The 18,463-nt window shown below is 49.0% G+C and overlaps 1 protein-coding gene across 2 annotated transcripts in view; it reads right to left on the bottom strand.

Annotated features, from left to right (window-relative positions):
- The window catches only part of PPP2R1A (protein phosphatase 2 scaffold subunit Aalpha), a 32,684-nt gene extending 17,683 nt beyond the window's left edge, over positions 1-15,001 (bottom strand). Inside the window, exons 1-2 of one of the 2 annotated variants that reach the window (XM_007455892.1) lie at positions 14,630-15,001; positions 2,895-2,985 (exon numbers count right to left, since the gene is read on the bottom strand). In XM_007455892.1, the coding sequence (XP_007455954.1) occupies positions 2,895-2,985; positions 14,630-14,707 (169 nt within the window). In that variant the 5' untranslated portion in view covers positions 14,708-15,001. The remainder of the gene's footprint in view (positions 1-2,894; positions 2,986-14,629) is intronic. The other variant, XM_007455893.1, reaches the window with a different exon arrangement.
- Between the last annotated feature and the right edge of the window lie 3,462 nt (positions 15,002-18,463).

Raw genomic sequence — 18,463 nt, 5'->3', positions numbered from 1 at the left:
CATCCTTCAGTAACCCAAGCTGGGAACAAGTAGGCTCCACTCTGCTTCCTCAAACTGGAAGCCACCCTCCACCTGGGTGGGCAGAGATGAAGGCAGAGGCTGGGGGCAGCTGACAGAGTGCCCGTGACTAGGTGTGGGACACTGGGGGAGCGAGACCACCTCGCTGCATCCCAGTTTCCACACCTGTAAAATGGTGCCAATCCCTCCACTGCAGTGACAGCCAGAGTGAGGAGCAAATGCGACCATGTGTATGAGCGCAGAGCCTGGTAAACGGGAGCTCTTTTCGCTTCTACCCTCAGCACTGTTCCCTCTGCCAGGAACTTTGCTCTCTTCAGCCTGAGAAAGTCTTCTCTGTCCTTCGACACTTGGTTTAGATACCGCTTCCTGGAAGATTTCCAGGATGCCACCCAGACAGGTCAGGTCCCTTCTCTAGGCTCACTGCCCAACCAGGCCACCCTTATCAGACCTCACCGCGGGCTATGACCACCCGAGTGCAGGACTGGCTCCTCTCTGTGCCCCAGCTTCTGCCAGAGATGAGCACAGTGGGCACTTAATCTGCTCAGCTTTGCTGAAAGAAGGGACGATTGTGCGTGAAGAGAACTACTCTGTCCTAACACCTAAATCCAAAGGCCCTTCTCAAGCTCCATCCTCCCTTCGCTGAGGTGATGGGAATGACTATGGCAGAAGACGCTAACATCCCTAGTGTCTAGGCTGGCATCTCAGCTCCCTGAGTTTACGTGAGGCATATGCCCATCCTGTGGTAGGTGCAAATCCTGCTCTATCATTGGCTGGGTGTGTGGCAACTCACTTGGCCTGAGACTCTTTTCTCATCCCCCAAATCACAACAACAGCGTTGTTCTGAGACTGAAGGGAAATAACTGCTTTCTGTGAAGAGCTCAGCGTGGGGCCCAGCACGAGAGTTAGTGCTTTACTAAACTCTGGCCGGCGTGGCTCTGGCGTGTCCTACTCTCAGGCTCCCTCCCAGCCTCGGTTTTGCCAGCTCCCCCTGTGGACAGTTCAGATCACCCTCCCTGTTCTGTTCCTTTCCTGGAGACCTTAAGGACATCCTCAACTCGTACTCAACTCTACCTCCAGTCCAGACTCCTTGGCCAAGCTGCATCCCTGAAAGCCAAATATACGGGAACTGCCAGCACCTCAGATCTCCACCCTTCCCACCTCTACACAACTGCCCTCCCGGCCTCTCTGGCCCAGACCTGTCAACCTCCACCCTAACGTTGCCCCTGCGTCTCTCCCTGCGGCCCTCACCATGCAAAGCGCCACGTTCAATCCTGGCTCCGTCCGCCCTTCACTCCTGCCGGCTTCCCTCCAGACAGCCTCCCCGCCACCTCCACCAAAAAACTGCCAGCAGCATGTGCTGCGTGGAGCACCGGATCCTCCAGCCATCCTGTGAGTTAGGGCCTGCTTTACCACCTCTGCAGAGAGGGGAGCTGAGGCTGGGAGAGGTGGAATGGCTTAGCCAGGTGTGCCCAGCAGGTTGGTGGCACAGCTGGGTTTCAAACCCAGGTCCTTCCAACTCTTTTCTCTACAACTTTTTAGCCACTGCTTTACACTGCCGTAACACACTCCCTGTACCCCTTGCCCCTGAGGCCGTCCAGGTCTCGCGTTCTAAAGCCTTCAAGTCTCTCCAACAGTTCACCAGTGGAAGCCACTGGTTTGAGGTCATCTGCTCAATGTCACGTGTGCAGATGCCTCCTCCCCATGTGGTGTTCAGAGGCAGATACCCCTGAGCTCCTCAGTCATCAGCTGTGACTGTGGGCAAGTCCCTGCACATCCCCTCAAGGCTCAACTCCCCCAGTGTGAAATGATGAGGAGGTGAGACTCCCTGCCTCCCTTCCGCCCCCCAGCACCATCACTAGGCCCAAGTGAGAGGATGAGAGATGAAAGAGTTTCACTAGGGACAAAGCACAGCTAACTCTGAGCCTTTACTGGCGATTTTAATTAGTATGAAGTACGAAGTCATAATAAGAATGATGGGAACAGAGGATTTACCATTAACTGGTGATCCAGTCTGTACCAGACATTGTGTCAAGCGCTTTCAGTACATCGTCACAGACAGGAGAGCACAGTAACAGTCTAATCGCTAACACCTCAGCAGCACTTACCACATGCCGAGCACTTCACGTGGGATCTTACTTCATCTTCATATTAGGTTGTACTATTAATGCTCTTCTCACACATGAAGGACCGGAGGCGGGCAGATATGATGTATCTCACCCAAGGCCACACAGCTAGAAAGTGGCAGAGCTAGGATTTGAGCCCAGGTAGTTGGGACCCAAGTCTGTGCTATGAATCATTAACCAACACTGTTGAGTTTGGAGCCAGCGTGACTTGATAAATATCCCCTCTGGAGCACCTCCTAACTGTAGGACCAAATAAGTTACCTCATCCCTCCATGCCTCGGTTTCCTCATCTATAAAACGGGGGCAGCAGTCTCACCTACCTTAAGGAGTTACTGTAAGGTTAACTTGGACAACAATGGTGGTGTACATTAACTGAGCACAGCTCTATGTAAATGAACTCAATCCTCACAAGAAAGGGTTTAGAACACCACCTGGCACATTAGGTATACATATAGTAACTGTTAGCTGTTATTGTTATTATTTAATGTTCACATCAATGCTACATCCCATGTCGACTATGCCCATTTTACACATAAGAACTCTATGGAACAGTGAGGTAACTCGCCTAAAGTCACTGGAGCTTCGATTCAAACCTGGCTCTATCTGCCTCCAGAGCGCTTTTCACCAGTCCCTGCCCCAGCCGCAGCACCCAGCACTTACAAACAGCTTATTAAATCCAGAGGGGTTTCTCTTACCTGGCAGGAACCACCCCCGGGAGCCCCCAATGGACCTGGGCCCCAGGAGGACCCGTACCTGTAAGGAAGGGCAGAAGCTCACTGCGGGTCCTTTCGACCCCGAGGGCCAAGGCGATGGTGGACAGCTTCTTGATGCTGTTGAGGCGAAGCTAATGACAGAACAAGAAAAGGAAGGGAGAATGTCAGCAAGCCCAGACTTAAGGGAGTCTGACACCTCTGGACCCAGTCAGCCCCTGGAAGCCTTGCTAAGCATGTGTGGGCTGCTGAGTAATAACTTGGCAAGCCTACCAAGTCACTCTGTGACCTTGAGTCATTAAATTACAATGGCAGCAGCAGCCTCAGCAAAAGCATCCGTCAGGTCTCACTTAGCCAACACCCCTCGTGGCACTTTCGAGGACCACCCTGTCCGACACTGCACCCGCCTCCCCACCGTCCCCACCCTCCTGCTTTTGCCCCCTCCTGCGCTCAGCAAGGCTAACACACTGAGCCTTGGACCCTAACAGTGGTAGCCACGTTCCCAGCTTACTCTGGGCCCAGTCCCAGCCCAAGCACTCACTTGCACTGTCTCATTTAACTCTCACGACAAGCAGAGGGTTACAAGCCCTGCCCCAGAGAAGAGGAAACAGGCTCAGGGAATGAAAGTCCCTTCCAAGGGTCACACAGCTCAGATGGTGTAGAGTGGGATTGTAGCCAGGACTGTTGGCTAACAGTGATAACAGAACAAACAATACTATAATGGCGGGCATCCACCAGAAGCTCGGGGAGACAGCTCTTCTCACAGCCTCTCGAAGGAACCAACGCTACTGACACCTTGATCTCAGACTTCTGGCCTCCAGAACTGAGAGAGAACACTCGTGGCTCTTTGAAGCCACCAAAGATGTGATGGTTTGTTGTGGTGACCCTCGGAATCTCACACTCCGCTGACACACAGCAGGTCCCAGGCTCAGCCTGTTGGTGTTAGGACCGCATTTGATCCTCTCGTCCCTGGGGGCATGACTAGCCACCTTTCCACCACCATGGAGGCGCAGAAAGCTGCCTGAGCGAGCACTGAGACCCAGCCCCAGCTGCTGCCATCTGACTGGGAAACCTCTCTTCCTGTGTCTCCATCCTGACAACAGGGCCGCTCAGCTGCGGCTGGAAGGCAGTGAGCTCATGCGTGTGAGTGGAAGGCGACGCCCTCAAGGGTGAGTAAGCCGCGCCAGGCCAAGCGGGAATCCTCCTCCCAGAAGGAAGAATAAGGAGGGACCAGGTCAAGGACAGCAGCAAGGGCTCCCCCAGCCTATTCTTTCCCAGGCCCCACGCAGCTGCGAACAGGTCTGCAAGTGACTGGTGTCCTGCATCCCCTCTGGTTTAAGGGGTTTAAGACTCTCTTTGGGAATCACAATGGTGAGAACCTCAAGAAATGCTATGGTGGCCTCACCTCAGAAAAACACACACACCGCACTTTTCATACCATGTCACTGGGTTTTTGGACCACCTGGGCTTGAGGTAGTCCAAGCACTCACCATCCTGGTAGTAAAAGGATCTTCAGATTAAGTACTACAAGGCCTGCATCTTATTTTTAGCCCAAAATTAAAAGTATATAAAGACAGGCCTATAGAAACAGATAAACAACTAAATATGGTGAACACGAACACTCACTGAATCTGAGTGGTAAGCACACAGGTGCTCACTGTACCAGTCTAGAGGTGGGCAGACTTTCTGTAAATTGCCAGGAAGTATTTTCAGCTTTGCAGGCCACTCGGTCTCTATCTCAACTACTCAACTGTGTCTCTGTAGCACAAAAACAGCCAAAGACCCAAACAATATGTAAGCAAGTGGGCATGACTGCATTCCAATAAAACTACACCTGCAAGGCTGCGGGGCAGAATCTGGCCCACAGGTTGTAGTTTTCTGGCCCTTGTACTAGTCCTTCAATGTTCTGTACATTTGAAATTGTCCTCAAGAATATATCAGAGTAAGTATTGACTTAGTTGCCTGTTTCTCTGTCACCTCCAAGTTGAATCTCTGTGTTCTTCTCTCAGCTGGGCTACCTGGAAAAGTACACGTGGTCCAGGGCACAGGATGCTGGCAGGGGATAATCATAATGACAGTAACAATAGCCCCTAGCATTTATTGAGTGCTTACTATGTGCTTGGCAGCATTCAAGTGCTTGACATGGATAATTAATACATTCACTCCTTAGAACTGTGCTCTGAGGTGGGTATTGTTACTAGAATCCTCCCTTTTAAAGGTAAGCACGCTGATGTGCAGAGAAGCTGTCACTTGGTGGAAAGGTGTAGAGCCGTGTCCAGAAGCCAGATGCCCTGACTCTTATCAATCTCAACATCACACTGTCATTTAGGAACGATGCCCAGGGAACCGGCCCAGGAGAATCAGGCCAACTCTTCCATAGTGGACAGCCCCCTTCCTTCCATTGCCGTCTTTGGAGATTCTGCTTTTGGTTTTAAGAATAGCTGCTGGTTTCTTCGGCATAAATGGCACCGTGAACGCTTAAGAAAGGCAGCAACAGGGTGGGCTTTAGATACACTATCTGGGTTCAAGGCTAAGCTGCTTTTCACATTAGCTGTGGGACCCTGGGCCACTCTTTGTACCTTTTTGAGTCTCAATTTTCTCATCTGTGAAATGGGGGACTGTAATAATACCTATCCTTTGTACTTTGTGAGTACAAAGTGACATGATACTGGGAACAGCCTCGCACCAGAGGAAGATGAGTAATGGCAGCTATGGCAACCTTGCTCGGTTGACAGCACCCTGATTTTCGTCCACGTATCAAGGACACGTGCAGCAGCTAGCTAGCTGTCCACCGACGTCTCTTTTCCCTTCTCTCACAGTGACAGAGTAATAATTACGAACATTTCCTTGGTACTCACTATGTTCCAGGCAGTGTTCTAGGTGCCAATGTTTTCACTCATTTGATCCTCACAACTGTGAGGTAAACACAGGATCACCCATTTTGGGGCAGAGAAAACAAAACCTCACACAGCTCTCAGGTGGCAAGATTTGAACCCCAGCCACTTGGCTCTGAGCCAATACTATCAATTCGTATTTCTGTTTTCTGGTGTTTTTCAGTTGGGGGGTGCACTATGAACCCCGTAGCAGGTTTTTAAATGATCACAATTTTGAAACAGAGGTGAGCATAAACAGCAATAGAAGTATCTGCAACAGCTGAAATAAGCTCTGAAGAGTCATGATTACCACTGCTGACAGTCACAGATTTTGCTAACGCTATTTATAATATGCTATAATATACTATTACGTATAAATGTAATTCATAATAGAAGTTAAATTTGAGTTCGGGATTGGTGAAAATAAAAATGTTATTTTTCTCATCAAAATTCTTGGACCTGCCCTGAATGCCAGATGGGCCCCAGGTTAAGAGCTCCTGCACTGGGCTATACTGCCACTCATAACCTCTGGTTTTCACCTGTGCACATGAACCCTTGGCAAAGATATTTCTGAATCACCTGTGCATTTGGATATGACCATGAGACTAAAGTCTGGCCAGTGAAATCCAAGTGGGAATGGTGTGTGTGACTTCTAGAAGTGTCCTTATGGGGAGACGGGGTCATATCCTTCATCCTTCCTTCCTGTTTAGAATGGGGCTATGATGGCTGGGGCTTCAGCAGCCATCTTGGGGTCTTGAGATAACCTGAGAACGGGGAGGGCAGGATGGAGGCCAAACAGAGAACAATGTGTAAGAGCCTGGGACCCTAACACCTAGAGTGTCACACCAGCTTGGACTGCCACCAGACTTTTTGACTGTGAGTCAGAAATAAACTTCAAGCTCATCTGAGTCTCATATATTTATAGAATTTTCCTGTTATTTACAGCCAACCTTAATCCCAACTAACCCAGTCAATGACCTAGTTCTGGACACAAAGACATAAGGACAAATTGGCCAAGGAGCTTCCAGGAAAGATTTTCCTCTTTGACAAAAGGGAGGAGGACAAGAACCGGCTCCTTGCCCCAGTCGGCCCCTGCTTTCAGTGTGGTTCCACGAGGATGTAAGACAGCAGCTGATGCAGCAATCTCGTGACCACATGAAGCAGGTCAAAAGAACTGCACACTCTAACCCAATTCTGTGATATCCTTGAGCTGCTGAACTTGTTATATGAGGCAAAAGTGAACCCTTATTTAAATGGCTGTTGGTTGAGTTCTCTGGAACGTTCCTGAGAGAGCAGCTATTAAAATCAATAAGAAACCTTTACTGTCCCTTCATCCAGTTGTAGCCATAAGAGTTCACTGTGCACTGTCCCCAAGCATGTCCCCACCAAGACCTACCACACTGCTCATCTATGGTTCCATGGCCACGCTTATCACCATGGGCTGGGGATGCCTGCATCCCCAGCAGCCCTCAGGCTAGTACATGAGACATAATAAATAATAAATAAAATCTCCCTTCCCACCACTACATCCACATAGAAACACTACTCACTTTTTAAAACCCATGTCATGTTCAATCCATGGAGCTTCCCTGACATGACCACGTACAGTATGAGCCCACAGGTAGTACATCTTCCCTCCACAAGCCAAGTAAAGCCCGAAGGCCCTCCTATGGACTACGAGGCCCAACATGACTTGGTCCCTGTCCAGGGATCCACTCTCACTTCCCACGCCCTCCTCTTGCTCCCTGGGCTCCTGCCACAGTGGTTCCCTTGACAGTAACTAAAATGCAAACGTATTGTCAGCCCAGGTCTTCTTCACACTTGCTGACTTGCTGCTTCCTCAGCCTGAGACACCCTTCCCCCCAGACAGCCCAGGGCCCTCTCACTGCATTCAGGCCCAGGCTTAATCCTCACCAATGACTACCCTGGGTAAACCAGCATGCCCCTGTCACTCTCTCTACATCTTAACTCATCACTTCCGACATATGCAGCTGACCCTTGAACATGAGGGTTAGGGGTGCCCACCCTCCCCGCAGTTGAAAACCTGAGTATAACTTATAGTGGTCCCTCCGCATCTGAAGTTTCACATCTGTGGATTCAACCAAGTGTAGATCATGTAGCACTGTCGTATTTACTGCTGAAAACAATCCGCATAAGTGGACCCGCACTGTTCAAATCCGTGTTGTTTAGGGGTCAACTGTTCTTTGCTCACTGTCTATCCTTCCCCACTAGAATGTGGGCTTCACAAGGGCAGGGCCTCTGTCTTCTGCACTCTAGGCCCCAAATCCCAGGAGAGCGCCTGGCAAAGAGTAAGAGTCCAAATGAATCTGGAGGAATAGCTCCGAGCTGTTACTGTTCGGTAGAGCTGGTGGGTGGTAATGAGCAGCGTGGAGGTGACTGCAACGTGGGTGCTTTAACAGTGAGCCTGCCCGGGAAAATGCTCAGTGGGCGACACAAGTGCCCCTTCACCTCCTGTCAAGTCCTAAACATTGGGACTTCCCTGGTGGCGCAGTGGTTAAGAATCCGCCTGCCAATGCAAAGGACACGGGTTCGATCCCTGGTCCAGGAAGATCCCACAAGCTGCGGAGCAACTAAGCCCGTGTGCCACAACTACTGAGCCTGCGCTCTAGAGCCCACGAGCCTAGAGCCCTGCTCTGCAACGAGAAGCCACCGCAATAAGAAGCTCATGCACCTCAACAAAGAGTAGCCCCCGCTAGCCACAACTAGAGAAAGGCTGCACGCAGCAATGAAGACCCAACAGAGCCAAAAAAAAAAAAAAACAACCCCTAAACATCCTTCCACCTCATTCCATGAAGAATCATGTTTTTAAATGAACAGAATGTGTGTGGGTATGTGTGGGTGGATGGGTGTGAAAAGTTCTGCATCACCCAAGAGTGAAATGGGCCCCACAATCTCTCTTTCTGGAGCTTTTTGTTTCTTTTTTAAAGTAACGAATGAGCCAGTACTCTGGCTTCACCAATCAGCTAAGGGTCTCCAGATATATCCCAGGCACCTCAAAGCTTGAGTTTCCTCACTGTAAGATGGTTATTACAACAATGCCTGCCTCACAGGATTGCTGGGATAATCAAATAAGGAAGACACAGAGACAGAGCCCGGCACGTAGCAAGCACCCAAGTGTTAACCATTATTCTCATCGTTATTTCTCACGTATTTGTATTTCTTGAGCAGGGGAAAGAAAAAGGTAAATTGAAACAGAAAAAGTAATCTCACCACCTCCTTGGAAACTGCAGCACAAACAAATACTTCCCTGGCAGTTTGCCTGGTGTTATAATTATTTATGGATGTGCCTATTCCCCCTTTTGGAAAGTGACTTGCCTCTGGGATGAAGAAGGGACACGACTATTACCAATTGGTGATTCCTGAACCTAGTACTGGGCTGGGCACATCAAAAAGCAAAAATATAAATATTTTTCAACTTTTTAAAAATGCATGTTCCCCAGTGAAGGCATGGCAGAGCCTGGAACTTGAACCCATGTTCTTCACCATCACCCTAAACCAACTTCTTTTTAAACTCTCAGAGGGCAGTCTTATTCCTAAGTTCTGCTTCAAATCCCCATGTACTCCTTGAAAAGAAGTCAGAGCCTGTGCTGTCATATTTCTAAGATGAGGACACAGGGGCATGCTGCCACGATGTCTTTGACCATGGTGAATACCTGCTGTCTTTACATTTTATCTCACTTAATCCTCACAACAGCCCTGCCAGGTGTGTCTTCCACCCTTTTCCTCATTTAACAAGAAAATCAAGGCCCAGAAGAGTTGAGTAACTCGTAAAGTGGCCAGTCCAGGATCTGAAACCCTGGAATGCGTCCAGCCATGGCACTGCCTCCTCTACGTCTCCTCTGGGCCTACACGCTGTCCCCACAGGGGCCCAGCTCGGTGGTGATGAGTGCTGCCCTGAAACCCAGTACCCTTGGCTAAGTCCTAGTTTCAGTATTTACTGGGCGGTGTGACAATGACTGAGTAGCCTTATGTAAAAAATGGGAAGAGGCTTCCCTGGTGGGGCAGTGGTTGAGAATCTGCCTGCTAATGCAGGGGACACAGGTTTGAGCCCTGGTCTGGGAGGATCCCACATGCCGAGGAGCAACCGGGCCCGTGAGCCACAATTAACTCAGCCTGCGCGTCTGGAGCCTGTGGTCCGCAACAAGAGAGGCTGCGATAATGAGAGGCCCGCGCACCGCGATGAAGAGTGGCCCTCACTTGCCACAACTAGAGAAAGCCCTCGCACAGAAATGAAGACCCAACACAGCCAAAAATAAATAAATAAATAAGCCAAGCATTTGAAGCCCTTTAAAAAAAAAAAAAGGGAAGAATTTCAGACTGAAGATTCATAGTCACATTCAGAATCTGATTTAAACAAGCTAACTGTAAAAGAACATTTCTGGAACAATCAGAGAAATCTGATTATGAACCGACTACTATATGATACCAAAGAATCACTGTAAAAACTTTGTTAGCGATGATAAAAAATGAAACAGAAACTTTGTTAGCTGTGATAACGGCACTGTGGTTATTAAATGTCTGTTGCTTTATAGGTGCATAACGAAATACATAGGAGAAAATATCTGGGGCCTGGGATTTCTTTTTTAAATACTCAGCAAAAAAAAAAAAGGGCGGGGGAGAAGGACGAGGGACAGGTGAAAAAATGTGGTAAAACTTTTAAAAAACTGCTGAATCTGGACTTGGTACTATTTTCTCTGTTGTTTGAAATTTGACAATCAAAAAACATTTACTGGAAAGAAAACTAGCACCTATCTCAGATGTGTTTTGTGAAGACCCAACGAATGCACACAAAACACTTAGCAGGCTGGCATACAGCAGGGTTTCTCAACCTTGGCACCACTGACCCCTGGGGCTGGGCCATCCTCTGCGGTGGGGAAGGGCCTGGGCAGCGCGGGATGTCGGGCAGCATCCCTGGTCTCTCCCCCACTAGCTGCCTGCAGCACTCCCCCCACCAGTCGTGACAACCAAAAATATCCCCAGACATTTGTCCCCTGGTAAGAACTGCTGCTCTAGAGTAACCATTAGAAGAATAGCTTTTAAAATGCCTGTAGCACCTCACCTCAGACAACTGAGGCCCTCGTTATTTCACCACCACCACCGGCAGACATTTAATGAAAACTTAAAATACATCAAGCACTGTTCTAAGCGTTTTCCACGTACTAACCTATTTAATCCTTGCAACACCCCTCTGAACTGCTAAATTAAAAATTATTCCCATTTTTTTCCTTTTCTTTCTTTTTTTTTTTTTTTGCCAAGCCGCGCAGCTTGAAGGATCCTGGTCCCCCAAGTAGGGACTGAACCCCGGGCCCACAGCAGTGAAAGTGCCTCCCAACCACTGGACCGACAGGGAATTCCCTATTCCCTTTTATAGATGAGAAAACTGAGGCAGAGACAGTATTAATAACACAGAAACCTGGCCTCTCAACCAGTGGACCACATTTTAAGACACATGGTGCCCCAAACACCCCTGAGATAATGCAATCCAGCCATCGCCTCTTACTGGCTGGGGAGGTGATCTCTTTGCAGCTCACTTTCCCAAGTATAAAACCACAAGCTACCACGACAACTGAACAAGGTCATCACTTACTGAACGCCTTCTCTGAGGCAGCCACTTAACATGCCAATTCCACTGCAACTTCCCAACCAGGTAGATGCTGCTTCCTCATCATTATTCCTTACAGATGAGGAATCTGGACCCCAAAAAGGGGAAGGCACCGGTGCAGGGCACAAAGGCAGCAAACCGGTAGAGCTGGGATTCAAACCTCAGTCATCCTTGACTCCTCCTTCCACATCACTCAACACGGTGCATCCAATCCATCAGCAAATCTCAACAACCCTCCTTTTCAAGATACCCCCAATCTCACCACTTCACCCTACCTGCCTGCCAGCGCTGGTCCTGCTGCTCTGCAATGGCATCCTGGTAAGTCTATCTGCTCCTGCCCAGCCCCTATTCGGCAGTCAGAAGTCAGAACATGTCATTTCTCTACGCAAAGCCTTGAACTGGCTCCCCCACCTCACCAGAGTCTTTGCCCTACTGGTCCACAGGCCTCACCTGATCTAGCCCGGGATTAGTCCTCACCTGCCACCACTTTGCCAGTCACTGTGCTGCAGCTACCACGCTGGCCTTGTCCTCTGAACTCACTGAGCACGCTCCCATCTCAGGGAGCCAGCACGCACCTGGCACTCCTTACGTATTTCCTGAATAAATAATTCCCCTTCAGACTTCAGTGCAATAAAATAATAAACAAAAAGAAAAATTAAATTACTTGAAAATGTTAAAAAAAAAAAAAAGGGCACTTCACCACCATCCTCAGACTCCTACCACTTTTCCCTCTCAATCTCTACCTTGCCACCCAGCGACTACGGTATGCAGAATAACGGCCTCCCAAAGATGTCCATATCCTGAGCCCTAGAAGCTGTATGTCACTTTACATGGCAACAGGGACTTGGCAGGTGTGATCAAGGTTAAGGACCCTGAGATGGGGAGAGAATCCTGGATTACTCAGGTGGGCCCAATTTCATCACATGGATCCTTAAAATCAGAGACCCTCTCCCGGCAGGTCAGAAGGAGATGTGACTACAGTAGAACGGTCACAGAGACGCAATGCTGCTGGCTTTAGCGATGGACAAAGGGGCCACAAGCCAAGAAATGCAGGCAGCCTCCAGAACCTGGAAAATGGCAAAGACACGGATTCTCCTCTAGAGCCTCCAGAAAGGACTATAATCCTGACAACACTGTGATTTTAGCCCAGTGAGACCTGTGTCAGACTACTGACCTCCAGAACGGTAAGATAATAAATTTGTGTTCTTTTAAACCACTACATTTACCTCAAGACTTTCCCATAGAGGGCTTCTCGCAATCTCATCACGATCGACATTTTGGGCGCATGATCCTTTGCTGTGGAGGCGGTCCTAAGCATTGTACGTTTAGCAGATCCCTGACCTCTATCCACTAGATGCCAGTAGCACTTCCCCACTTGTGACAAGCAAAAATGTCTCCAGATGTTGCCAATGTCCCCTCGTGGGCAAAAGTCACCCTGGGTTGAGAGCTAGTGCCATTATTTGTCTCCTCTCTCTTCCTGGAAGGCTCTTCCCCATCTTCTTTTGGGAGCTGACTCCTTCTGGTCTTGTCTTAAACTCTGCATCCTCAGAGGGGTTTTCCCTGACTGACCTTCTTAAAATGAATCTTCCCCACCCCACTCTGTGCTTGCTGGGTACTCTGTCCAGAGAGCCTCAAGGCTCCTTCCCCTGCCCCCTTCAGATCTTTGCTCAGACACCACCTTCTCAGCAAGGCCTTCAACGACCACTCTGAATCGCATCCTCCACCAGCTTCCTTTATTTTTTCCATAGTACTTATCCCCATCTAACATAATATGTATTTTCCTTATTGTGTTGTTTATTGTCTTTTTCCCCTCACTACAAGGTAAGCTCCACAAGGCCAGATTTTGTCTGACTTTTTCCCTGTTGTATACCTGTGCCTAGAACAGTGCCCAACACAGAGCAGAGGCCCAATAATTTTTACTCAGTATCACAACATCCTGCTGTTTCCGGTCCACAACGTCTCATACGTGTGAATAATGTATTCGGTTCCGCTTCACATCTGTCTCTTGCATAACAACTGGCATCAACTGGCATCACCATCAATCACATCCTCGGCACCACAGCTGATATGTGGCAGGTGTCTACTGAACCAACGAATTCCTACAACAGCCCTATGAGTTAGACAATCACCTCTATTTGAGAGAAGAAACCGAGGCTTGGAGAGATTAACTTGCCCATGTCAATCAGCAAGAAGGGGAAGAGCTCACCCTCTGCCTGTCTGACTACTGAACTAGAGTCACAGAGCCGGGACCTCAGAGGCTGGGGGCTGGGCCAGTGCAACCCGCTCAATTTTATAAACGGGGAAATTGAGGCCCAGATGCGAACTCTTCAGTCACCACTCCCCATAACTACAGCTAGCATTTATTGGACCCTTACAACAGACCAGGCGCCATTCTACGTGACTCATATTATTAACTCGTTCAGTCCCTCACAACCACCCAATGAGACCGGAACTATTATTAGACCAGTTTACGGAAAACAGAAGCCCAGATCCGTGAGGTAATCGGCACAAAGTCACTCGGCGGGTGAGAGGCGGGGCTGGGATGGGCAAACCCTAGAACCCTACCTCTTCTCAATGCCTCGCCGGCTGGCCTCAAAGCCCTGAGCCCCCTCCCCCCTCCCCAAAAATGTTAGCCCGTTTAGTACACTGCCCACCCCCCACGCAATGGGAGGCTCCCAGAAGGGGGGGCGACTTTCCACCTCGTAATTTGCTGCTGAATTTAGCCACTTGCCCCCTTGGGAATGGGCTTCCGCCTCCCTCTCCCCTTCGGGGGTCTACACCACAAGTGGAGGCGGGTGGGAGAGCAGGAATTAGAAAGTCAGCTTTCACATCTCAGTCCCCATTTGGAGGGTATACCCCACAGCGCTGAGCCCCAACAGGGAGAAAACCTACCCAGGTCCCCATCAACCAGGCGGCCCCTCCCCAACTCGGAGCAAATCACGCGCCCACCCCATCCCCAAGGGGCCATGCAAGGGCCGCCGCCAATCACCGAGCCCTCCCCTCGCCTCTCCCCGACCCAGTCGTCCGAGCCCCTGCTGGGCCGCGGCCCCCAAGGTCCGGGACCCTCCAAGCTTGCCCTCGCCCCCGCGCGCCGCTGGGCCGACACCCAATCCCGGGCGCCGTCTCACTGAGTCCGGGGACCGAGAGAGATGAGAGTAGAACGCTGATTGGCCGCCGCCCCCTTCCGCCACTCTCGGCGAACACTGAACCCTCTCCGCGAGGGACGCCCGTGCTCCCAGGTCCCCCTTCCCGTCTTCCCCAAGTCCCCCGTTGCCTCTGGACCTGAACATCCTCGTTGCGGAGCTCGTCTATGAGCACCGCGATGGGGTAGAGCGAATCGTCGCCGTCGGCCGCCGCCATCTTGGCTCCGTCCTGTTCCTGTCAGACTGCGGCCAGCGCCTTACTAAAACGGGGGTAGGCAGGGGCTGGGCTGGGAGGAGGAAAGGAGGGCGTGGGGATGCCCGAGCCACTTTACAGGGGCTGCCCCACAGTTATTGCCCAATGACCGGGCCAAGCCTGCATTTCTTTGGTCCGAACAAATGAAGTCCCGCCTACCTCCTATTTGCCATTGGCCGAAGGGACATTAAGTTTGCCAGAGCCTCGAAGAGGGGGGAGGAGGAAACGGAAGTACGTAGTATCTTAGCGACAAAGATTGTGCCCGCCTACGTCGCCGCTAACGACGGCCTAGACGAGCAGTTGTTTCTAGCCAATGAGGGGCAGGATTGGGAGGTGGCGAAGCCCGCTAACAGAGTTGGGGGATGGGGAGGCCTGGAATGCACCTTCCCCCTTAGCGTGTCACTTCAAGGGCACAGCTGAGCTAAGACTCCAGGACAGGTCCAGGCATCTTTTCCAAAGACCCCTTACCCACTCCAGTTAGGAAACTACTCCCTATAAAAGGGGGTGGGGGTGGGGGGAGACGTTGCCTATTTCAATCCTTGCCCTCCTTATTCCAAGGATCTTTCCCCCAACCCAACCCTGCTAGCCCACTGAGACTACAGGCTCCTTAGCTAAGGATGCACTTAAATACCTTAGAATTTTATTTGTCAGTTATACCTCAGTAAAGCTCCCACCCCCCCCAAAAAAAGTCCCAAGTGTGCCTTGCAGAGATAGTCTCTGCATTGGACAGATGCAAGTCAGCAGCTTGATTCTGGTCAGACTCTTCAAAGAGCAGGCCCTGACCGTGAGCATCTAAATGAGTGACCCAGACAATTCTGTCAGCACTGCAATTTGTTTCTACAGTTCACATCCTAAAAGAGGGATGTCCAGGTGGCACAGTAAACACCTGTGTGCCACTTGGACACAGTAGCAGCAGTCCAGGTCTCTGGCCAGTGATGAGAACAACCACATCTGCTTTCTATTCTTGCAGAGCTGGCACTAAGACTAACCAGCCACAGTGGCCCAGGGAACACCTTTAGGTTTCAGCTTACTTAAACCATCAGTATAGTCAGACCATGCATTTAGGGAAGAGTCTCAGAGGACTGAGGGTTGGTAGTGCCAGTGGCTTTGGGTACAGTGTAGAGCTTAAAATTTCCCCCAGAGGGATAGGTACCACTTATTCCTGTAAAGCCAGGATGTTGCTGGAGCCAGTCTGGGTTCATTCTTGAATAAGTGCGTTGCATGAGATGCAGGACTTTGGGGGTCCTTCCTACCTGGCTGGTAGTGGAGTCCAAGTTGATTCATCCCCAAATTTGGAATATCAAGCCAGAGAGTCACAAGGCTTCTACAGATCAGGCTTCAGTTTTGAGGCGCATTTACTAGCAAGCTAATGACTGCTTTTTAAAAGCAGTGCACCTGTTAGTGGTGTCAGAGTGGCCCTGAGTTCATAAAGCAATGGGGACTTTTAGGTGGAGGCTGCATCCCTTTGCCAGAGGCTCTAACTGACAAAATCATCAGGACATTGTCTCCCATGTCCCAGGAGGCTAGTAAGGGCTGAGCCTCCTTTGGATAACGGGGAGTCAAAGACAACAGTTTTTCCTTCACTGCTGGAAGGATTGAGCATTGTAATCTGAGTCCCACTGAGTCCCATTAAACTTTCGTTGGAAAACAGGACTTGAATTTGGTCAGGTTATATCAGCTGCCCCAACTGGCAGAGTTGTGATGACAAGTTAGACAGGGCTGTGGAGACGGGGGCCTCCCACTTGCCAACAAAGAGAATATCATTTATATAATGAAAGCTTTGTACATCAGAGGTTAGTGGCACTTGATTGAAATCCTTACCACCCTCTTGTTACCTCTGGTGACAAGTAAAAAGGTAGTTTGTCTCACTAACACTTGTCTACCAGCATCTCACCCTTACTGGAATACTCACCTCTGGCCCTTGTGGGATAGGGAAACACAAGCATGTAACACAACAATTCCTGATATATTCTGATGTGGAATGTTGAATTTTTCCAAAGGATCCTGCTCTAGTCTGTTTGTGTGCACTCAAAATTCAAATATTGAAACCTAACCCCCAAGGTGATGGTATGGGGAGGTGGAGCCTTTGCCAGGTGATTAGGTCATTGAGGGCAGAGCCCTCATGAATGGGATTATAAGACCTTTCAAAAGAGGCCTAAGAGAGCCTTGCCCCCTTCTGCCTTGTGAAGATACAACAAGAAGTCTGCAACCCAGAAGAGGGCCCTCACCTGACCATGCTGACACCTTCATCTCAGACTTCCAGCCTCCAGGAGATATTAATTGATGTTTAAGAGCCACCCAGTCTGTGGACTTTTTTTTTTATAGCAGCCCAAACAGACTGAGATAGACCCCCAACTTCCTCATCGATTTAGCTTCCCTCTGCAATTGTAATAATGCACTAAGGTTGTTCGTTGTATGGCTCAGTCACTACCCCATCCTCATTGCCAAGACTTTCAAGAAATGGAAAGGGTGTAAGATTTTACCCCATTTGCAAACCAAGTTACTTGCCAGTTTCACAGATGCTGGCACAAGACGTGAGACGCCTGGGACTGAGACAGAATATTATTATTTGTGGCACAACAGACAGCAAGCTTCAAGTTCACACCTGTTCCCACTCCTCCCACAAGCCCCATGGCGGCCATGCAAAGAGGTCCCAGTGGATGCCGCACACAAAGTGGGGTTTCGTGTCACAGATGGAGAACATTATGCTTAAGAAATCCTTATCTTTTAATGTGGATTATAAGTACACCAACCAACATTTCCCTGTGAGGAAGGCATTCTCTTTATTATATTAGTTAGGTAATGAATCTGCCCTTGCCCCCAAGACAGACACTACTGCTATCTTCCAAGACTGTTATACAAAAACCCTTTCAAAACAGTCCAGAACAGAAGCTGATATAAGACATGAAAAAAAAAAAAAAATCGAGAGGCTCATGGAGAACTGTCTCCCGATAAGGTGCACCTTCCCCTTCAACTTTTGGGAAGAAGTGAGTAAAAAGATTCATTGAAGATTTCTGATACCAAGACTGACCTTGGTTGTGTGGTGCTGTGCGATTGTTAAAAGACTGGACAAGTAAGAAAGAGACAGATTTATCAGGAGACTTTGTGGACGAGGTGACATTAACCTGGGTGAGCAGTGAGAGGTGAGAGCAAATGAAAAGAGAGAATAATGTCACATATTCTGAATGAACTGAAATTTGCTGGCTTATCAGAAGAATGTATGATTCACTGTCCACACATACAACAAGTCAATTCTGGATGGATTGCTGATCTAAATTTTAAAGCTAAATAAAATTTTAAAAATAAAACAAAGGCAAACATATCTTGTCATCTTGGAATGGGGAAATATTTCTTAAACAGAATAATAAACATTATAAAGGAGGAAATATTAAGTTACATTAAAATTAAGGCTTTCTCCTCTTTGACACACACACACGCACACAGGAAGACAGAGAGAACGTGAGATAAAGGAAATCAAGAACGGCATCATGTCCAGCAGTTATATAGAACTACTACAAATCAATAAGAAGAAGGCAACACAATAGAAAAAAATGGATAAACTAAGCTAAAACATACATTTCAAAGAGGTTTCCCAGTAAAGAGAAATAAATATGTGAAAATATGCTCAACTTCCATAACAGTGAAGGAAATAAATTAATACTTGATACCATCACATACCAATCAGAAGTCCAAAATAAAAATGAAAATAAAAAATTGGAA

This window comes from Lipotes vexillifer, unplaced genomic scaffold (assembly GCF_000442215.2).
Source record: "Lipotes vexillifer unplaced genomic scaffold, Lipotes_vexillifer_v1.1 scaffold1665, whole genome shotgun sequence".
Taxonomy (NCBI): domain Eukaryota; kingdom Metazoa; phylum Chordata; class Mammalia; order Artiodactyla; family Lipotidae; genus Lipotes; species Lipotes vexillifer.
This window is presented reverse-complemented; position numbering and strand designations above follow the sequence as displayed.